The following is a 24,129-nucleotide window of genomic DNA, read 5'->3' on the forward strand; positions in this document are numbered from 1 at the left end:
GTTTTAGTTTTACATAAATTAGTATATTTCGTCCATGTAGACTCATTTACAGCTCGATTTTTGATCTTTTTATTTTAAATACAGCTTTCTCCTGTACAATTAACTTTAATCGAAATCTTGTTTTGTTCTAAACGTAACTACTTGTAGTTATAAAAACGATAAATTTCGACATTGTGTGTAACTAACTCTACACTGTAACATATATATTTTAAAAACACTTTTAATAAATATATACAACTAACTGTAGAGTTTGCATTAAACTTTTAAAGCTTAACTATAAGCACGCAAATCTAATATAAAAGACTCTGAATCTTACTTCTAACTTTTTTAAAATCAATTGAAAGTATTTTTGTCCATACTTTTATTTGAATTTAACAATAACAATTAACAAGTACTTTAGATTTAGTTGCTTTTTTTTCAAAATTTTCCTCTTTTATTTAGTTTACCTGTTTAAAAAAATGTATCCCTAATATTTGGCTCTTCTACTTTTTGATTTTAAACTTATAGCAATTCGTTTACAGCTTATACCAATTGTGTCTGAATTATTTCAAGGTTGATAAGAAAATTTATGTTTAAAGGTTTAAAGCTTGAAGTTGCATGTAATCTTATACAGTTGTTTAGATTGAAACAAAATGCATTAGTTTATAAAAATGTTGAAGTTCGATGAATGTTACTATTTAATTAATGTTAAAGTCAAAAATATTTTCTAGAATCAAATACATCAAAAGAATTCAAAGATCAGCATCTGTTAACATTTTGATTTCTTAAATTCTAATTTCTATATAACAATATTTAATCTTTTATTTTTGCTTAGAATAAAACTTAGGTGATTAAACTTAAATTATTTCACATTGGCTAGACATGTTTTAGCATATGTTTAATTACTTTCAGTGAAATGTTTTAATTAAGAAGTTTCCCCATACAGTAATAAATATTTTCATTTGTAAATTTGAATACTTGCCTAACTATTTTTTTTATGATTGTTTTAAACAGCATCTTCAAATAAGACTAAAGCTTACTGGTTTTTAGCCATCATTTTTTTATAATAGATTATATTACCAACAATCAATTAATAAACATCTGTTCTGAAGCACTTGAATACATAAATTATACTAGAATCAACTAAATTTTTTTTTTCACTTAAACTTTTAATAAAGAGATGTAAGGTTTAAATTTTTTTGAGAGTGTAAACTTTTAAGTGTTTAAAATACGCATAAACAAAAATTTGGTCATAACTTTCAAAAAGTAAATATAAGTAAGTTTTGCGAAATTTTTAAATTAAGAACAATTAACTACCAGAAGTTTAAATTCTTTAGATCAAAAATAATTTACTTAAGTTTGTACAGTTTAATTTTCGTAACAAAAATATCAACAATTTTTTTTTAAATATACAATATTATAACATTTTAATTTCTTCGAATTTATAAACTTTCTTTTTTTTAGTTCGCATTTGTTATAAAAAAAAATATATACTCTTCCTTTTTTTATTTAAATTATTTTCAAAACATAAAAAAAACTTTCTACGAGATCGGATAATAATGACTAGTTAGTTTCTTTTTTTTACATATGCGTCCATTATTCCCAAACTTTCTTGAACTCATTCCTAGTTCGTTTTAAGAAAGTTTGTTTGATTCCTAACGCCTTAAGGTTAAGATTCAAAATTCGGATTTCAAAAGAACAAAAAAATAGCACACTAGCCTGTTAAGTTTATAGTGACGTAACAATAGTACTTTTCTGTTTGACGTATCGCATTCAGCTCGTGTTTGCTTTTTGATATTTTTTCAAAGTTGAAAAGAATATTTGCTCGTTCAGCTTTTACTACGGCAAGTAGTTTGTACTTTTCCGAAGTATTTTTCAATCATTCAAATTCTTATTGTTAACAGCTTGCCAAGTTGTAAAGCTCTTTTCTTACGGCGGACTTTAAAAAACGTTCATAACATACTAAAGGTCAGTGGTACTCACGGTAATTTAATTCTGTGCACACCAAACCAGAAAGCAAAATCTATGCACCCCATGCTCGAAACCTCCCGCAACTTGTACACCCCAGTACTTTCGTAGAAACTAGTGTGCATAAGTGCACACCGTGAAAACCACTGTATGGACAACAAGTAATTTTCTTAAAAAAAAATCAACCACAAAAAAAACCTTTGTTGAAGTAAGCTATTCGAAGTCAGCTTTTGCAGCTTTTCTAATTTTATGTAAGACCTTTTTTTTTGGGTTAAATACTTAAAAGTCTATTAAAGTATTGAATTTAGTTTACTATAGAGATTTCTGTTTTAAAAATTTAGTCTAGTAAAAATAAATCTTACTGGAACTTGATAAACGTTTTAAATATTATCTGCTATTGGTCTTCGGTAATCAAAGTCTTTAAAAGATTATTTTTGTTTTGTTACTTTGCATTATTTTTTGAAACTTATTTAAATTACACAAGTTAAAAAGTAGGTAAGACTTACATAAGAAAACTTTTTAGGTCATTTACCATTATTTGATACACTTAAAACTGAAGAGACATTCAAAAGATGATATTGACTTCAACAACTTTTAGACTTTCGCTCACTTATGCATATATTTATTTATTTGAAAAACTTTCAACTCTATCACGTTACATGATTTTGTTTGTTTTTTTTTAAGTTAAACATGAATACTGTAGGCATTATTAATAAAAACATACTTTTGCTATGTTTATTTCTAACAACTTGGTTACTTTTTTAACCGATTTTAGAATTTCTGATAACAAGTATGTTACTTTAAGTATTTGCAACAAACTCAGAAAATTAAATATACTTTTTTTTTTATTAGTTGCACAATTATAATTTAAATCATTTTTGAGATGACTAAGACTTTTTTTAATTTATATAGTTTAAAAAGCTTATATTATTCTATGTGCATTAAAGATACTTATTTTTATTTTAACAACCTAATAAAATATCAGTGTTTCCTGTAGTCATACTGTAGAACAAACTAATTAAAAATACTGTTTATTCACTAGCAATAAAGTTATAGTTTTCAATTAAAGTGTAAACTTTTTCTAAAATAGTGAGAACTATAAGTGTTTATATCTTGAAATATTACCAACTATAAATAGCAAATAGATAAAACTAAATTCTGTATATCAAACTTTTGTATATAAAAGCTGACTTTTAATTATTTTTTTAACATAAAGCATAAAGCATCACATAGTTTTGCATTTAAGGTGTCTTACTATAGAAATTGGTGTTGAAATATTTAAAGTTAGGCAACTGTAAAGAGAAAGAATGTCAAAAACATTCGGTTTCGTTTGATATACATTTGCATTTGATAAGATTCGTTTTTTTTTTTCAAAAACCAAAACAGACTAATTGCAAAAAATAGTTTAAGTTGTAAAATAAAAAGTAATTTCAATGCATTAATCTAACAATTAGGTTTAAGTCACTTAAGTTAATAACTCTAACTGCAAATAACTAGTTTAAAATCTCAACATATAAACATATGCGAAGTCATATTAAAACCAGGTTTACGTCATCAACTTTATTTCAAACTTTTAACCCTACTTACCAACTCTTCGTAAGAACAAAGGATCCCGAACTAAAGCTTCTCCCAACTACTTCCTGAAACCCCCACTTCCTCCAGTTTACCGACAACCTGTCGGATATGACAGGTAACTCCAGATCAACACCTGAAAATAAACACTAGCTCACAATAGCTTTTAATTTTTAAATAGCTTTTGTTTAAAAAAGCAGCTTGTAATTAGTTAAAAGGATGATGTTCCTAATAAAAGGTTCCTTTTCACGTTAATTTTGTTTACTATAGCTTTTAAAGTAAGAGAGATCTAACAACAGTTATCAACAGCTGATATGAGTTATAAGTATATAACAAAAACCAACGTAATAAAAAATCATTTAAAATTATATAAAAGAAAGTTAATAAAAGTATTTGTAACAAACGTAATTGATTCCAGAATCAGGAACGTCCCGTGGTTTTAGGTCTAAGTAAAGTCTGTTGAGGACATCCGATAAAAACTCATCGCGAGCCGCTTTGTAGTTGTAAAGGTTGTGCTGAAGACATGATTGGAATTTAATGCTGCAATGTAATTTTAATATTTTTGTTAGTTTTATTCTTAAAACCTTTAATATCATTTCTGAGTCTAATTATGTTTTACTAATTTTTTAATTTTTCATTCAAACATTTCAGTACAAAAACTTGTACTTTAGTTTATTTTAGCTTGAGCTAAGTTTGAATACATTTCTTCAGTATGTTGTACTTGGTAAGATAAACTTTTTTATAAAAGCTTGTACTGATAGTTATAAAAACATCAATTACACCTAAGCTGTTTGCTTTTTAAGTGTACCAAACCCTAACTTAATCATCTTTAGTAAAAAGATAGTTTTTCTGCTTTATAAAAACTATTGATAGCTAGCTAAAATGTTTAAAGTACAAACTAAAGGTTTGTAAGATTATTTAAATTAAAATTGGTTTTTATCGCCAACCATTTCAAATATAAATTTTGCTAAAAATTTTTGTTATGTTCAATATTTTTAAATAAAACTTTTCTCTGCTAATTTTTTACATTATATTTTATTCATTAAAGTTGTAAATATTCATTGTCTTGTGTAGTATAATAATATGTGTAGAAATAGAGGACCTGAGGACTCATTGTATAAACCAAGTGTTACTATAAAAAGCTAATCTTGCTACTACAATCTAAACTAAACAGTATCTTTTTGTAAAATTTACTCAAGTACTGTTAAATAGGTTTTACAATTTATTACGCATTTCAATATACAAAAAGTAAATACACACTATAAAGAATACATAAACATATTAGTCGATTAAATAATACTAAAAAATAATAACAATAATAAAACAGCTATAGGTGACTTTGGCATCACCGTTCTACCAAGAGCTACGTAAATTGAAAATTATCATATTTACGCATTGAGAAATTAATCTATTTTTATAATATTTTCTTTTATATAACTAAAAAAGCAGTGAAGCATGCGATATTGCTAAATATGTATAAAAAAGTTAGTTATCAGATGTCGATTTATATAATTCTTCAGTTTCAAATAATTCTCTAACACTTTTAAGTGAAATTTAAACTTTATATACCGTTTAAAACTTAAATAAATAATTTATTAAAAAACCATTAAAAAGTCACAATTCTTGAAAATGTTTTTTTAATAAACAAAAGACCTCTCAGTCAGTGCTTTTATTTTAAATTCTGTTGAAAAATACTTACTTATAGAGAAATATATTAAAACTTTAGTTTTAGTATGTTTTTCAAGGAACAAAATTTAAATCTAAAAACAATTCAAAATGTAAATTAATTAAAAAAAGAGTATAATTATTATACACTGTCTATATAAAAGTTTTTCTTTTAATATATTTAAACACATTTTGGGTAACTTTTTTTTTTGATAATTACTTCAAAAAACAGTTGCTTTTGTTTGTGAATATAGCATTTGTAAGTGCTATAGTTTTTTAAACTTAGCTATATACTCACAAGTTAACTGTAAAGATTATATAATTTATTATCGCTGTTTTTGTACAAGCTTTATTTCAAAAATGCTCAATTTTTAAAATAAATAAATAGTGGAAATCAAAATGTACAAAGCTTTCCAAGCAAAAGGTTATTTACTTTACATTTTCAATATTTAACATTTTTGAATTTATTTTGACAACTTTTTTTGCAATTAAAAGATCTAATTTTTTTTTTTTATTCAACGCATTATTTGATAAAAGTTTAAAACGCTTTTTACTAGCTTCGTCTAACAATTGATAAAAAGATGAAAAGTGATGAGTTATTTGGTTTTTACTTGCAAATGTATTCATACAAGGGACTTTACCACGAAAATGACACATTTTCAATTTCGAAAATTCCTGCATTTGATGCAGTTCTCATAAATGCAGGCTACAAAACAACAGCTTTTTCTTTGTTGGGTCTGTATTATTCAACAAATAAGATTTTTAAACTAACAATTAAAAAAAAACTTACTGTTTAATTTTGTTCACATATGATGACTACATTTATACACTGATTGCTTCGCGAGATAAATTTCTCAATGATTACCTTAATGACGATGATAAACTTAATTGTAAATTTTTACAATATTCTATGTCATGATAAACAAGAAGAGGCGTATGTATAATAATATTTAATAGCTATGTAAAATAATATAATTAATTTAATTTCTGTCTATTCAGGGCTGACAGAAACAATCAAGTTAAATTGCTACCTACTCAAAATTATATTTTTAAAATACTTGCTTATTAGCTATAATTTTTTTGTATAATTTAAACAGGAATTGTGTGAACGTTTTTACCTAATCAGCTAAGTAAGCATGAGATTACACTAAAAACCTACTCTAACAAAAAAATCTTTTTTATAAAATGTTACCCAGTTGCTCAACATTTTTTGATGTTTAAGGCTGTCTCATAGACAATTAATAAGTCATACGTTTTAAAGTTTGAAAAAATTTTTACAGCAATTATAAAACCAATGCAATTTATGTGTAAAAATAGCCATTCATATTTAACTTAAACATTATATCGTAAGTTGAGTTTTAAAAATATTTCAAAAATTATTTATACAATTTTTAACAAAGTTTCGTTCGTATATTTAAACCAAGTTTTGAAACTTAAGTAAAAAATTGTATTCTTTAGTCGGGTAACATTTTGAAAAAATTTGTTAAATTTGCTTAAAGATCTTATTTTTGACTAAAGTTATCAAGTAAAATAATTTTTATGTGACAGATTGGTTTGAAATGGTTACTTTGAGGAACTGAAAATAAATATTTTAAAAATGTGAATAAAGTTGTGTCTGGCCGATGGACTCAAAACCAAGCTAACTTGTTTTATTTTCTTTTTAACATTTCTTTTTAACATTTCTTTTTAAATGTTCAGTGCTGGTTTTTATAGATGTTTAATTGAGATTTTTTTTTTGATTTAATTTGGTTGCTCTTATAGAGAGGGCAACAAGAAAAATGTGAACCTACATAATCATAAAAATCAAAGTCTTTGGGAGGAGATGGTATGATACCCATGGTAGACTATGGTTTTCATAGTTGATATTGACAGTAATGAGTTTTAGAAAAAGTGCATACAATTTGTTTTCTTTTAAAACTAATTTTTTTACTGAATTTAAGTAAAAAAAATCCTTTATGTTGATCTTAAAGTTAAATTTTATTAAAGTTCTAATTAAACCTTGACAAAGTTATTTACAAAATATATGGTGTGAGGCTAGAAGACCGAAAGGTCTTTCTCCACACCAAACCATTGACCACAGTTGTGAGCTTTCACATTTTTCTTTCCTTTCTTTGCATTTGAACTTGTAAGTAAAAAACCCTCTGAAGTTTCATAGGTTTTTACTATTTAGTCTGTAATATTAAGTATACATAGTTTTTTTTTTCAAAAGTAAAGCTTGATGCATATAAAATATTATTCAACTGTTTTTAAATATTTAATTTTTGTTTTTTAATGTTAGATATACAATTATAGCAGGGTTGCCACTCGTTCAGGAAAAGTCAGGAAATCAGGAAAAGTCAGGAAAAATTAAAAGAAATGACAAAAGTCAGGAAAAGTCAGGTAAAAAGGGGGGGTTTTGAAAATAAGTCAGGAAAAGTCAGGAAATTTGATAAAATTAAAAAAAATTCAGATTTTGTCAGTGTAAATTTACAAAATTCCTTGTTTTCCAAAGCCTTCAAATGGTAAAAATTGATTAAAAGTCCTTTAAAGTCAGAAAAAAAATCCAAAAATTTCCTAGAAATTTACAAAAATATTTAATTTTATTTCCAATGCCTTCACCTAATATGAATTAGTAAAATATCCTTTATAAAACTGCAAAAATTTTCTATTAACATATTGAACAAGTACCCTACTTGAACAAGCAGATTTTGTAAGCTTTTTAGTATTGATGATCTGTAGCAAGTACACTTCCATAGTGAAACTGTGATATATAAACAAAAATTGTAAAAGTTCTTTATATGTCATTGTTTATCTAGATACATTTATGCTAGGAAATGCTAAAAAATTGTGTCTTTTATCAGACAAGCTGTGTTTATAAGGTGGTAGTACAAGTATTTTGCTGATAGAGCTGTTTATTACAAACATGAATCATGCACAGATGGTTTAAGTGATGTACTGGAAGTTTGATAGAATTCAGCAAAAAACTGTTGTTTTTAACCTGTATTATAATTAGCTTTATATAGTTTCAAGTGTTAGATTATGTTTTTTAGAATAAGTTTAATTTAAGAGTATGATTTAGAAAAGTCAGGAAAATTTTGGTAAAAAGTCAGGAAAAAGTCAGGAAAAGTCAGGAATTTTTTTTCAGCTTGATCAGTGGCAATCATGTTATAGCTGTTGAACACTTAAATCTTGTATAGAAATGTAATTTTAGATTTAAATTTGCATGTGCACACTCCTTTTCACTTAAGGAAATATTAGTGCAAATACATTTCAAAAGCTTGATAATAATAATTATTATCTAAAAACTTTATACTTTACTTGATAAAATAACCTTTCTACATTAGTTTTAGGTTTTTTAATAAAAGTTTTCATCATTAAAGTCTAAAATGTCAGATGATAAAAGCTTAAGAAAAAGAAAGATAAAGCAAGGTAAGATGTCAGATATTTTTTAATAATTTTTTATCCATTTTTTAATAGTTCTTACTTTTTTTAATTTTTTTCAAATAACTACCATTGTTGTTTAAAATAAGTTCAGTTGACTTGTATTACAAATCTAATTTAAAAAATTTTTAGTTTGTTAAAAGTTTTAATTCACAGCTTCAGAAAACAAATCACCAGGAGTATTAAAGAAAAAGGCAAACAAAGTATGTATTTTATACAATAATATCTTTATTTTTAGGTATATTTGTAGCTTAAGTTTTATATATATTTTGTCAGTTTTGATAACTGGATATGTAAATTGAAAATATAAAAGTTTTGCATTGAATACTTTTCTATAAATATTTTATAGTTTAATTTTTGAAATATATTTACAACTTTTTTTAATTCATACAGTATTATAATCATACATCTATATTTTATTTACAATAAGTTATTATTCTGTATTTCAATGATACACTTGTTTTAATAATTATCTATTTGGTTTAGAAATTCTAGATAGACTTTTTTTTTCTTAAAGTTTCAAAAATTAAGCAAAGAACATTTATTAGTCTTTTTGTAGTTTTATAAATAAAGAGTATTTATAGTTTTAATTTTCAACAATATTTTTAGAAATCTTCATTCAAACCAGTGTTGGCAGCAGCAACTGTTTTATTTATGTGCATTTTCTGCACTCATTATTTTGAAGTTGTAAACTACTCAAAGTTACTTGGTTAGCTTTTGAATTGTTTTATCTTTAAATCATACAATCAAGTATTACTTTTTCAGTTTAGTGTTTTTACATCAAATTTTTTCTGCATGATATTTTACATTAATTTGTTGGTTTTAGTTTTTACAAAACTGACGTTAAAAAATCTAAAAAATTATTACAATTTGTGCTCAATGCTCATCCACTGTATCTAAATATATCTAACTGTTTTCAAAGTTTTCTTTTAGTTTTAAATTTGATAACTAAATGCTTGTTATATTCTTTTCTTAAAATTTTTATACCAATAGAAACTTTTCAATCTGTTTGAATAAGAACTAATGGGCCTTTTGGGTGAAGTCAGATATCACATTGAAATGTAAATACACATCTTCAATTCTAGTAAAATATTAAAAAATTGCTGTGGTTTGTAATAATCACCTTTTTTAATTATCATTTTGGTATTTTTTATGTTTTAAAAGCTTGAGATGTAAAGCTTTAAACTTTAATGACCAACAGTGTTTAAAATTTAAATAAGTATCTTTCTAATGCTACTTGATTTTTTAGGTCTGTCTGACGAGCAGACAATAAAAAAAGATTTTGAACCAACAGTTGAGGTTAGTACAATAGATTTTTTATCAAAAAGTAGAATCTATTTAAACTATTGAAGTATTAAAATGTATGCTTTTCTATAATTATACTTGTAGAATAGAATGTGTGCCTAACAGTTACATATTTATGTAAGTAGGAGTCCTAAAAGTATATTTTTAGTAGATAAATTGTACAAACAATAATTTTCAGGTAAACAACAAAAAAGAAGCAAAAGATTCTAAAAGTAAGTTACAAATCTAAATACTTTGTAATAAAAGTTTCTAAAAATTTATTTATTTTCAGAAGGTACAAAGAAAGCTGTAAAAGTTAGTGAGTTTGTATGGTAGTAGATTGTACTAAACAATTTTATTTAGTTCATACTTAGTTTCTTAAATAAATAAAAATAAAAATTTTATATGCTGTATTTCAAAATTAATTTATTTGTAGAAACCAAAGAATGAAGATTTGGAAAAAATTAGATTGGAAAATGAGAGTTAGTTGTAGTTATATTTATATTATTAACTTCAAGCTAAAATTGTTATTAAACTGTAATTCAAGTGTAATTTGTTTGAATTGAACTGTATTAAAAAATCAAGGAATTGATATATTTATTAAGTTTTTGAAAGCTGAAGAAATAATGATTAAAAAAATATTTGATTAAAATATTTAAAAGTTGTCTGAGTTTTAAAAGCAAATTAAACAGTTTTTAAACTTAAATTTTAAAATAAATTGATTGAAGTCTTAGAACCTAAAAAGTTAGAAAACAACTATATAGTACGAATGTTTTCAAGGAAAACTGAGTTCAGAAGCTGACGACAAGATACTGGACCAACTGCACAAGGGCGAAGTGATGATTGAGAAGAAGAAGTCAGATTCCTACAACTTGTTCAGCAAGCTCAGTAAGAGCAACCCAGATAGCGGGAGGGCAAAGTTAGTTGTTGTTTTCTTGTTTGTTTAGTTGTTCATTTTAAATACTTGAGAATATTGTTAGTTTATGACTGTCACATTTTAGTAGTGTGTTGTTGTTACTTGTAAACATTGTCTAAAGCGTTAATTTGTATTTCAATAAACTTAGGCGTTTAAGTTGTACTGTGTTTATTATATGTTTTATTGCTCTTTCAAAAAGTGTAAGAAACTTCACAGTTTAAATATATTTTGTCTTTAAAGAATTATAAATATCAATTTAACTTTGATCCCTTGACATTTTAAAAAGTAAAGAATAGTTTGCAATATTTTTGAATATTCGAGTAAAGTAAAAACAGATATCTCTTATGAATATAAAGTTTAATTGTAATCATTCATTAAAAAGTTTTCTTTACATTATTTTTTTAGATCTAGTAACTTTTTTGAAAAGAACTCCACAATAAATTAGTGATTATGTAACATTGCTTTGAAATGTTAAAGATAGTTATTAATTACTTTGTGTCCTTTTATTAACTAAAAATGTATTTTTTCTCTAAGTATTTACATTTTCCATGATCATAATACAAGTTTATAAAATAAAACACTTCTTTAATTTTTGTTATCAAATTATTGATCTAATACCAATTTAGCTTTATAATAAATTTCATTGTAAGCTTTTGAATATGTTAGTTCGTGTTTATTGTTTAGCTTAAGACACGATAAATTTTTAAAAGAAAAATGTTTTGCAAAAGATATATAAAACACTTCAAGTAAGTAATAAAATAACTACTTCGCTCAGTCAGAATTGTTAATTATTTATCAAATTTTTTTCATTTTAACATTTTATTATTAATATAAAAATTTACCAAACGTATTTATTTTTGGCTGCATGACAATAAAATTACAAGATTTAAAATTCTAATAATTATTAAGTAACTGTGGATTATCTCTTTTATTGATTTTTTTTACCAGTCCGATCTTGTTAATGAAACATAAAAAAATATTTTTTGCATTATAGCTGAAATATATTTTACAACTTACTAAACTGTAGATGTTTTTAATAACTATAAATTTTCTATTTTTATTAACACGTTTTCAACACTTTTATTACTGTTGTATTATAATGTTCTTATACAGTTCTTCAGGTACATATTTTTTATTTCAAATAAGTTTTTAGATGTTATCCCTTAAAATTTATTGAAAAATTTTTAATTGTTAGAACTTTAATTGTTATAATTTGAACATATAACTTCTTCTTTTTTCAATTAAGTTATAAACGAATTTATGGCACATCTACTAATATATTATAATGGTTGCATTCATTCAACTAGTAAGTTTTTTTTACTTCACAATTTTGACAGTGTTTGTAAAAATACCACAAATGTAAATTGATCTAGGGATAAATAAAACTTTACTAAACTTTTTTTTAGATTATTGGCTGAATTTCCATAACTATATCAAGTGTAAATCGCTAATTAAACTTATACAATGTTAATTTATAATTTACCAAAAACATAGCATCTGACTTCTTTCAAATTTTACAACTGTCTAAATGTTTTTTTTTTAATATATTCTTTTAATATTTTAAAAAAATTGCTTTGTAAAAATTCTAGCAAAAAAAGTAGTATCTGCTTTTGGCTTTTTATAAATGTTTGTACTTCAAATTTACAAAATTTAAAAATTATCAAAATCAGTTAAAGTAATTCTTTGTGCTTAATTATTTTTTACTACGCTCAACAAGTTTTGCCCTATTGAACTGTTTGTTATAATCGGATTTCTGTACTTATAACAGTTTCAAGTACCATTCAACTAATCACTTTTGACTGTTATACTTCAAAAGATGGACCTAAAAATCAATACAAAAAAAGGACGAAACTTACTTATTAATAAACTGTTTTAGGTATGGATTAGCCAGAGCAATGATATTAAAAGCTGAAAAAGAAAGAAGTAATAAAATATTGCTGGAAAGTATTGAAATTCTAAAAGAGGTAATTAGTTTGTTAGTGTTATTAAAACTTTCTTATTTCAATATTGTCTTTATTAAATAAATAAAACTATAAAATAAAACCAACGTAGTGTTAATAAAAATTTCTATAAGGTTTTTTTTTTAATTTGTCAGAAAAACAAAGATTTACATTAACTGTAAAATATTACCACCACTTGAATATACAAGAAATCAAATCATGCATAAAATTTAAATCAACAAATGACAAACAGTTTTTAGTGAAACACTCGCTCAATAAATATCTCGATTACTTCACTATTGCAAAATTTAATTAAAATTAAGTAAAAAAACAAATGTATTAATCCAAATTTTATATTCATTTATTAAAGTACCACTGTAGCCAACCAACGCTATCTTTATAAAAAAACTAAGTTTTGGTTATTATATTAGTTTATTTCAATACAAACTCATTTGAAAAAGTTTAAAGAAATTAAATGGTTAAAAAAAACATATACTATTTTTGCTACAAAATGTACAATTTTTTACTGAAACAAATACATACTTTTTGTTTCTTCACATATATCAATAAATTGAATTTTATCTAATAGGTGTATAAATATCAAGTAATTTTATGTTAAGGTTGCCACAATGAATTATGTGACTAAATCTCTGAAAAAGAAAGCTTTTCTATTGGCAAATGAAAAATACACTTTCCTAGGTGAGATAATTTCTTATTTGTAAAATTAATTATTTGTTTATAACATATTTAACATAAGAAATATTTTGCTAAAGATTAAACGTCACCTTGTTTTGTATCTCTATTACAAAGTTATATAAATAAATTTTAATTATTTTTAGATGTAAATCTTTTACTGGTTTAGAAAGCACAACATACAGAATTTAGTTAACACATTATTTTTTTACTGCTTAAGTTTTTGAAAAAAATATTCTTTGTTTGCAGGTTTGTGAATTTTTTAAATTTAACTTTTTAATTTAAAAATACTCGTCCTTGACACAGTTTGACTTAAAAAGTTCTCAAGTTTAAAAAAGACAAGAAAAAGCGGGTATATAAAAAGTAGTAACATGAAGTCTAAGTTCAAAGCCAATACGTTAATTACTATAATAAATTATGAATTCATATCAAGCAGAATCTTTTTTTACTAATTTAAAAAAAATCAAAATTACCATATAAAAAGGTGTTTCCAAATAAAAACAAACACAAAATTAAACAAAATAAAAAACACAAGGAAGTTTTGCTGATTTTTAGTCAAATGATTATTTAAAATAGTAAGCAAAATAAATAGGAATTTTAATAATAAAGTATTTAAAAAATAATTTAAATAAACAAACAGGAAAGTACAAGGACAGTTTGAGGATGTTCGGCAGAATGATGCGCGAATTCAACGACGATTGTGACGTAATGAACCAGTATGGCGTCATAATGCTCACTGTTGGAAAGAACGACAAAGCCAAGCCAGTTTATGAGAGGGTTAGTTGAAATTCTTATATACAGTTTGAACGTATGTAGTGACAAACTAATGATAATAAAAATACTGAAGTTTAACTCGAATTGTTAAACTTTTCAGACAACCTGTAGTACCTACATATTCAAGCATGCCTAATACAATATATTTTTTAGTCTTCTGTCATCAAAACTTGAAAAGCTATTCAAACTGAAGGATATAATATTTATTTTTAATGCTCAGCTTTAAAGTTTTACAAATATATGATAACCTGTATTGAATTATATGATGTTTTTTCTACCCCGATAGCCAAACAAAAACCAAATCAAATGTTTAAATTACATCTGTACAACGTTTCGTTTCAAAATTTTAACTACTTTAGATAATTTATAATGAATGACAATACAAACTAAGATGTTTTTCAAATCAACAGATGTTTTCAAATTTCACAGTCAAAAAAAACTTGTATCAGCACCTTTTAAATAGATCTTATCAAAGAGCAATATAAAATAAAGGTCTAACATTTTTGCTAAGCTTGCTATATAAACAGAAAACTCATGCAACACCAACGTTTCAACAGATCTTGTCAAAGGAGCCGAACAACGCAAAATAAAAAACTAATATTTGACCAACAAATTTTTAAAAACAATAAAAATCAACAGATCTTGTCAAAGGAGCCGAACAACGCAAAATAAAAAACTAATATTTGACCAATAAATTTATAAAAACAATAAAATTTTAACAGATCTTATCAAAAGAGCCGAACAACATAAAATAAAAAACTAATATTTGACCAATAAATTTATAAAAACAATAAAAATCAACAGATCTTATCAAAGGAGCCGAACAACGCGTTCGCGCAAGTCCACCTCGCGTTTATACTGAAGGCGGAGGGTGACTGGGAGAGGTCGGCAGATCTGTTCAAAAAGGGGCTGATGAGTAACGAGCCAGGAACACAAGAGGGGAAGTTTTACTTTCATCTGGGCGACGCGCTCTACAGGATTGGAAACAGAGAAGAAGTTTGAAAATATTAAATAAACAATTAATTAAACTAGCATAACTTAAAACTTGAAAAGCATTTGAATTTGTGTGTTACTTACTTAATAAGTAGTTTGATTAACACGGGGGTTGACATATTTTAAAGTTTTAAGAGTTTGTTCCATAGAGTTTGTTATTTAAGGCAAAATAAAACTATGAGTTAAGCAGCTTGAACTTATTGCGGTTTTGTTAATTCATTACTTTTTGTTTAATCATATGATTTTTCAATGGTACTTGTAGTTTTTCAATTGGTAATTTCCTGTGCCAATTGAAAAATATATGTTCCTGGTTTTGAAGTATAGCCAAATAACAAACATAGCTTGTTGTATTAATGTTAAAACAATCTTATTGCAAGGACTCGGAAAAAAAGGTTGCAGCAGAATAAAAATCATTTTAGTAGCAGTAATACTTCTTCAAAGAAATTTTAAGCCATTTAAAACCGCCTTTATGTCTTAAGTATAAATTTTCACTAAAAAAAGGCAGAAAATTTGAAGTTTAAAAGTCATGAAGTTGAATTACAAATCTTTTGAGCAATTTAAAAAACCTGGAAAAAGTCTCAAAAAACCAGAAATAAAGTTCCAATGTACTTTTGGCTACTTGTTCAAAACTTAATTTGATACAGGAGTTTTATTTCCTTTATAAGAAGTTTGACCTACAACCTAACTATTATAACCATAGTAACCACTAACACAAATATGACAAAAAATCACCATGGTAACAGGCAGGGGAGTGGTACCAGCGTGGGGCGGACAAGGGTTTGTTCAGGTCCAAGTACCAGAGGTCCCTGTACAACATAGACAGGCTCCAGTCCCAGCCTTTCTGGACGCCACAACAGGCCAAAGTCACCGATATTGTTAAGGTGAGAATATTTTTATGTCTTAAATTTTTTATATACCAATTTTTAATATTGTAAAAGTTCTGTTGTTTGTGATTTTTTTTTTATTTTATGTTTTTTAAATTGCTTTATCAAGAATATTATTATGCAATTAGCTATTGTTATTATTTCTTTCAATATTTTTATTTAGTGTGTTAGCTTGTATTTCAAAGTTTTGTTAATAAGCAGTTTCTCAATTTATTTACAGCATTTTTTATTATGTCATTAATGGCAAAAGCTTTTTTGTTGAATGATTTTGGATATAAATAATTTGTATATAAAAAAATGATCTAGTTTTATACATGTGTAAAAAACAAGTTTCTAGTTGATGAACTTCTTTTTTATTTTTTTAAAAGCCTGCGAAAATAAGTTTAATTGAAAACTCAATAGTTTAGCGTCTTGAAACCTCCGAAAACCGCTAGAATTAACCTCGTGTGCTTTTATGTCCTTTTCAGAAACTGGAGTCGAAGTGGGAGACGATCAGGGACGAGGCGCTGCAGGTGATGGACGTGAACAGCCACGTGTTCCTGCATGAGGAGGAGAGCCTGAAGAACACCGGAGAGTGGAGGCAGTTCACGCTGTTTCAACGGGGTTCGAATAACTGATTTATATATTAAATAACAGTTGAACTAATTGATAAAATTTGTAATTCTCTTTGGTAACTTCAAGTCTAAAACAAATCCTTTGTAGCAGTTTCTAATAAACACTAGTTAGTCGTTTAATAACTTGCGTTAAAATTTTTGTTTCATTCGTTGAATTTTCATGCTTTATAGAACTATGGTGTGCCAATAGATGACTTTTAAATCTAAAATAAAGAAGATTTAAAACTATAAAATTCTTCAAATTTAATTTAACATGATATTATAACTTACAATGTACAAAAATTATTTTTTCTTCAATATTTTTTAGCTAGACAGATGACACCCATCTATATTTTTGCAGTATAATTTACTTTGAGTAATGTTTTTAGACAGATAATTTTCAGTACTAGTTACTTATTGTAGAAAAACTTAACCATAGAGAGTTTACAACATAATTTTTTGTTAATAAATTGAAAAGTATCAAGATTTATCTACTTCACAGTCTTCCAAACTTTTTTCTTAAGGCACCCTTTGAATAAATTTTAAAAAAAACTATGTTCAACAAAATTTTTCAAAATATTAATATTTAATACGCCAAGACTTTTTTTTTGCTCTTCACCGTCAACTCGACAATATTTAGCGTAAGTTTCAAGTTATGGCCTCTGTTTTACAGCTTAGAAATTTTCCTCTGATATCTAGTATAAGTTTCAAAACTACCCTTATCCACGCCTAAAACCTTTTTTTTATCTGTACCGTCAACTCAAAAGTATTTAGTGTTTCAAACTATGGCCTCATAGTCCCTTTACTACTCAAGTCCCCCCTTTGCAGCTTTTGCCCCCTAAGTTTCTGAATTCCCCCCAAGGGAGCCACTTGACCAATTTTGGGAAACCCTGCAATTTCAGAAACCTTAAAAAGTAAAAGCTGCAAAGCTCTAAAAAAGTAGTAATATCATGTTAGGTAAGTGATTTGATAATGTAAGCAGATTAGGGTTTTCCAACGCACTTACCTACCATGGTATTGCTACTTTTTTAGAGTTCAGTTTTAAATAAAAACAAATAAGTGAAAATTCCATTACAAATAAATAAATAAACTCTTTTTGACTTGATTCAAATTATGAGACTTTAAAATATTTTTTCTGAAATTGTCAACAATTTTTTAAGTTAAATATTATTAAGAAAGTAGATCAAAGATCGCCAGACAACACCAAAAATTTGCAATCTTTCAAAAACAGTTTATATAGTTTTGGTGTTAGGAAAACAGAGTAAAGATTTTCAGAGAACACCAAAAACTTGTAATCTTTTTGTAAATATAATATACAGTATGTATTGTTTATTAAGAGGAAAACAGAGCAAATATTGCCAGAGACACCAAAAACTTGTAATCTTTTTGTAAATATAACATATAGTATGTGTTATTTATTAACAGGAAAACAGAATAAAGACTGTCAAAGAACACCAAAAACTTGCAGTCTTGTTTCTAAGATGACCCAAGCAGCTGGGTGCAAGAGGGGACAGATTAAATACAGGTAATTCTTATAATATATAAAATAATTTTGGTGCGTATTAAATACTAACTGTACTTTTAAAGTTCATTTAATTGTTACATTGTCATAAATGTTGTTATTTTGTATGTTTTTTTATAGCTTAAATGTTTTTCTAGATAGTTCTAGTAAAATTAGTCCTCAAAGTATAGCTGTGCATGGGAATATCAGACTGGGACATGATTTTATATAAGTTTAAGTTAACTTGCACAGTATGTGAATTTTTCATATATTTTTTCTAAAACTATAATGATGCCTGTGAAACAGTGTGCAAACTTTTATGACACATAAAACAGGGTGGGCCAAATAACCTGGATTCCTGAAAAACTTTGAGTTTGGCAATTTAGGTTTAATAAATGAGTTTCGAACAATAATCGCTAAAAACCTGGAATTTTATATGTAACGAAATTAAATTCGGTTAGATACGAAAAATATGTCTTTAAAAAAAATTGTATCATAAAAAGTTTTTTATTAAAATCCATCTTAAGTAGCTTTGCAGTATCTTTTCAATATTGTTATACTACTTAAGACGGTTTTTTATCTTAATTTAAATTTTAATTACAATTAACCAAAAAAGATTTATTTTAAAAACCTGGAAAAATTTTGAAAACATAAATTTATAAAACCTAGAGAAAATTTACAAAATTTAGTAGGCAACCCTGTAAAAAGGTATTTTAATTTTACTAGTATTATAATGAACACATATATGGCCATTGGCCACACACTTAATATAGTAAATAATGATAAGTTTATCAATTGGATATAGATAAATATTTATATGTATATTAATCCATAAAACTTTCATATATTTTTATGACTGACACTTATGAAAAACCATTTTTAATTAAATAAAGTTTGAATACTTCTGTGTATTAAAACCAATGACAAATTAAAGTTAAAAGAAACTAAAACCCAAATTGAAATACTGTATTTATAGACATTTTTTATAGTCTTTAAAATTAGTTTGTCAGTGCAAAGTTTTTTTTCGATTTTAACTAATTTATACCCCACAGTGTTATGATGCCTGAAAAACGTTTGTAATTGTTTGTATCAAAATGCACAATCTACATGCAATGTGCCACGAAATAGTAAACTAAATAATTATATAGAAGTAATAATTAATCTAAAATTTAAAAAAATTTGTTTGTTGTGCTTTGTTGAGTAAAGTGGCTTAGGATCTGTACAACTTTTAAAGCAATTGTTTTTTTTTTTTAACAGTCGTTTTATTTAATTTGTAACTAATTTTTGATAGTACCCAAATATATATTATATTATACAATTAATACAATCAACAGCATAATGATGCCTGGAACGCACGTGTGGCCCCACACCGGACCAACCAACTGCAGGCTGAGGATGCACCTTGGACTGGTCATACCTAAAACTGGTAACGGAACCAAGCTCCGGTGTGGAGACGAAATCAGGTTGAGAAAATTTTTTATATATTTTTCCTAACGAATATAATTGTGATTATTTTAGAACTACTTTTGATGTTTTTGACTGAAGATTATAACAGCATTTTTTTAACAAAACTTTAAACAACACATGTTAATATTTAATCTTAGAAGATCTAACATACACTTAATAAAACTCCTTTCTAGTTTAAAGTTTTCATATTATTTCCAAAATAATAATTTTTGTTAGTTTGCTGAATTTTAGCTTTTCAACAATAATTAATAAAAAAACATTCACCATCTCAACAGAACTTGGGAGGAAGGAAAAGTGATGATATTCGACGATTCGTTCGAACACGAGGTTTGGCAGCAAGCCGAATCTTTCAGGTTCATATTCGTTTCACTTTGATATTCATTTTACTTTAATAAGCCGAATCTTTCAGGTTGATATTCGTTTCACTTTGATATTAATTTTACTTAAACAAGCCGAATCTTTCAGGTTCATATTCATTTCACTTTGATATTCATTTGTTTTAGTTTGACTTATTAAATAAGCTGAAAATTTCAGGTTCATATTTGTAAGTTGTAATAAAAAACTAACATTTTTAAAATTTTATTATGCTAGATATTCATTTTGATATTTTACAGTAGGTTTATGTTTTAATTTTTTTTTTAACTTTACGTTGTTATAATTTTAGGTGTATGCTTTCAGGTATATGCTTATAACAGTATATCTCATAACACATTTATAGTTAAAACTCAATCATATATATTTGATACCGATATTCCAGGTTGATATTCATCATCGATATATGGCACCCTGACATTACACAGAGGGAAATCAAAACTCTTTCTCCTATATAAGTGAGTTTAACATTACAGAATAATAACTTTGTTAAATTTGTAAAGTTGTTGTTTGTATGTTTCCTCTCCCATAATTTTTTTTAAATACAAAAAAAAAGTTTTAGTTTTCCTTTAAGATATTATTAAAATATTTTTTGTAATTTTTAAAACTCTTAGTTAAAAAACTTGTTAGTTATTTTTAATATTTTTGAACTCATTGCTTCAAGAAATGTAAAGCTGAAAACAAAATGAAAAATACATGTTGACCATAAACCAAAAAATTGTTTAAGTAAATAATAATAAAAAAAGTAGAAAATAATGTTTAATTAAATAAATTTAAACTAAACAAACATCTGCAAACTAAAGAGGCTGAAAACAAACTATTGAACTTTTTAGAAACTGCGGAAAAATCAACTATCATTTCAGGACTCTTGTCATCAAGATCTTGTTTTGATTTTTTTATTGGTGCTTTTTTTAATTCTTATATCATTTTAGGTTGCTTGCTGTCATTTAAATACTATTTTCTTTTTTTTTTAGAAATTATTTTTTATTAACTTACACAAATGTTTCATTAACTTGAGATTAACATATGTCAAAAAAAAAATATTTTGTTGCAAAAGTGTCTTTTTAAATCTACCTTTTACAAAAGAAGCATTTGCAGATTAATTTGAATCATTACAAATTGTTTTTAAATTAAGTGCCTATCTTAAGAGATCATTTTATTATATCAAATATTTTCGAATCGCACCAAATGGTATAATTTTACATTCAATTTTTTACTTCCAAACTTTTTTAATTGATATCATTAAAAACGCCATATTTCTTTTACTCTTTTTGCTTGAAGTAAAAAGGCTACATATTATATTTCTGCAGAAAAAATAGCTTTAAAAGTTTATACTTAATTTTACTTAGCTATTTATTGTTAGTGGTATAGGCTGTAAATAGAAATATTTTTATAATCTACTAAGCTCATATACAGTAGTGATATCGCTTCTTATAACTTCTGACTTTAGTATATTAGTATACAGTATATATTTGTATATTTTTATTATATATCTGTTTACTTGAAGTAGTATTTATCGTATGTTAGTTAATAAATTCATAGACACTTATCATTTTTGTTTAATCAAAATCTAAGTGAAGGCTAAATTTATTGTTGTATACTTACAGATAGTAATTTATAAGTTTTTTTCAAATATTAAAACTGTGCTTTAAAACTTTATACCAAACAAACTGACTTGGCATTCAAGCAAAAGTCTTTTGTATTTTCTTGGGAGAGGTTAAAGTATTAATTGAGATTTTGCTGGACAAAAATACAAAAGTTCTCCGTAGTTGTACTTAATGAGTACAAAGTCTTCCTAATGTATTGTAATACGACTTAACTTAATGATGCCAAAGAATGACTTTAATTTATTTTGAGCAGTTTTTCTTATCTTAATGAAATTTAAAACCTTTATTTTAATACTACAACTTTTAAGTTAAAATGCTTTTATCACAAAGAAAGTTCAGAAGTTTTTTATAATAAAAGTCAAAAATAGCTAAAAAGGTTAAAAGAAACTCATGTAATAATTTTTGCAACTCAATTTAAGCACGTATGTTAAAGACTAAATTAAATTTTTAATTTTATAGATTTTAAAAAATTCAAGAAAAATTAATAAAAAATGTAATTAATTTAACTTAAAAAATAAGTTCAACTATAACTTTTTTTTATATCATAAATATACAAACAAATAACTCCTTAACAAAAACACAACAATTCATAAAACTTGAATCCATTAAGTAAAAGATTAGAAAACATTTTTAGATACTTCTAAACATTTTCTTGTAAGTTTAAACTAAATACAAATGAACAAAATAAAAGCTATACAGGTTAAGTTTTTGATTGTTAGGTTAAAACTAGAATACAAAGCCTAATAAAAATAACAATTTGAATGCTAATACCTAAATAATTTTTACGGAGTTTAACCATGTAGATAAAATAAAGCTTTAAATATTATGAGCAATAAAAGTTTAAAGACAAAAGACCTTTTACTGTACTCTTACTAGCATAGTCCTACATAATGTTTTTTAAGATAGAAGTGCTAACAAGTTCTTTTATAAATTGTTGTTATGTTTTAGTAAACTTGTTACATTTAGACCTTTATTAGAAATTGAATTAACTTTTTTTGTTTAAATAACTTTCTTTGTTAGACAGCTAAATTATATATATGAGTTAAAAGCTGTTTTTCTTAAATCGTTTAAGTTATTAAAAAATTATCTAAAAGTTTTGTTAAGTTCCCATTTTTTATAAAAAAAGTTAACATATGTAGACCTTTCTTAAATTCATTAAAAAAAAATGTCAGTATCTTTTATTTGATTGTTTTGATAACTATAAATCAAAGTTAAAAAGATTTATTAGTTGTGTTAAAGTACAGTAACTTACTACGCATATCAAACCCAATTAAAAAGTACTTATACATGTGTTAGGTACTAAGAATATGGCTGGTTTAAATTTTAAACTGATAAATTTTTAACATGTAAAACTTTTTAGAACAAGAAAAATAATGATTCTGCTGTGCAAAATGCAAACAGTCTCGTAATTAACAGTTGGACTTAAAAAACAATTACTGTTTTGGGACCCTGAAAAACAATTTCTCTTTTGTGAAGAACTTTTTTATACAAAACAATTTTTTTTTAAAACAAACTACCATTATCCGAAACATCTCTGTTTTACCTACACGAGTCAGTCAATACTTAACTAGTTTTTTATTGGAAAGTGCTTATAATGTGACAACTATTTTGACTTAACATTAATATTTTGAACAATTTTGTTTAGATGACAGTTTTTTGCCTCGTCAGTTTATTGATGAAAATAATACTCTGCGAAATAATGTTGTCATCATAGTTACTTAGATTCAAATCTAAAACTTTTGCATTATCTACCAACATTGCAATCAATTTAATTTGTCAACTTTGTTTAATATATTGAGTGCTCAGTCGAGATTAGGTATAATTTAAAAAACAATTAAAAATTATCATTAGAACGAATGTTTAAATTCTTGTAAGAAACCTAAGAATTCAATTTTTGAAAATAATGGAAAAAAATAATGTTATATTAGCATAAAGAATAAATGGGTCGCAGTTTTCCTATTTCTGACCTAAACAGTGATAATAATACCTAAAATCCTTTACAACAATAATTACCTTCATTTAATTATTATCAATTAATTATTATATTGTTTATTGTGCAATGTTGGGCTCAGGCATCAAAACCTGAACCACTTAAACAGGACACACAATGAAAAAAATAAAAACATTTGTATTCAACAAAATATAAACATAAACAAAACATAATTAAAATTATAAAAACTCATTAGCAAGTTTAGACTTATTTGATTGATATAAAAGTCGATAACTTAAGACTTACAAAGTTACTTGTACAAAAATAATAGAATTAAATTTATATTCTGTCAAGGTGGAGGCGTAGGGAAATAAACATAATTAATATTACAAATAGAAAAATGAAGAAATCGGTAGCTAATTTAGATGAGAAAAATACTATACAAATCTATAATTGTTTGAGATTTACTCATATCAATCTGATTTTTATGCTATTTAAATTAGATACTTTTAGTTTTAAGCGAAAGTTTTCCACCTTCTCACACGATACTACATCACGTGGTAATTTTTTC

The 24,129-nt window shown here is 25.4% G+C and overlaps 1 protein-coding gene across 2 annotated transcripts; it reads left to right on the top strand.

Annotated features, from left to right (window-relative positions):
• Positions 1–8,502: 8,502 nt before the first annotated feature.
• Positions 8,503–21,458, top strand: LOC145844019 (aspartyl/asparaginyl beta-hydroxylase-like). 2 transcript variants are annotated; one of them, XM_082951331.1, is made up of 19 exons: positions 8,503–8,592; positions 8,761–8,807; positions 9,214–9,313; positions 9,854–9,903; positions 10,088–10,121; positions 10,181–10,203; positions 10,325–10,370; positions 10,669–10,807; positions 12,681–12,768; positions 13,365–13,443; positions 14,078–14,214; positions 15,016–15,207; positions 15,948–16,085; positions 16,556–16,691; positions 18,107–18,206; positions 19,517–19,645; positions 19,925–20,002; positions 20,407–20,479; positions 20,825–21,458. In XM_082951331.1, exons 1-18 carry the CDS (start codon positions 8,550–8,552, stop codon positions 20,477–20,479), a joined length of 1,632 nt encoding a protein of 543 aa, XP_082807457.1. In that variant the 5' UTR covers positions 8,503–8,549; the 3' UTR covers positions 20,825–21,458. The 2 variants fall into 2 exon arrangements, with proteins under 2 accessions (XP_082807457.1, XP_082807456.1); XM_082951330.1 differs by having other exon boundaries at positions 20,855–21,458.
• Positions 21,459–24,129: the final 2,671 nt, after the last annotated feature.

The sequence above is a fragment of the Thalia democratica genome, chromosome 9, assembly GCF_965202585.1.
Source record: "Thalia democratica chromosome 9, ktThaDemo2.hap1.1, whole genome shotgun sequence".
NCBI classification, from domain to species: Eukaryota; Metazoa; Chordata; class Thaliacea; order Salpida; family Salpidae; genus Thalia; species Thalia democratica.

What these genes read in the sequence shown, in the direction of transcription:
- LOC145844019 (XM_082951331.1), top strand. Translation starts at nt 8,550, where the DNA reads ATGTCAGATGATAAAAGCTTAAGAAAAAGAAAGATAAAGCAAG. An exon ending in GTATTGAAATTCTAAAAGAG is followed by an intron (nt 12,769 to 13,364) that starts GTAATTAGTTTG and finishes TTTTATGTTAAG; the next exon opens with GTTGCCACAATGAATTATGT. An exon ending in TGAAAAATACACTTTCCTAG is followed by an intron (nt 13,444 to 14,077) that starts GTGAGATAATTT and finishes ATAAACAAACAG; the next exon opens with GAAAGTACAAGGACAGTTTG.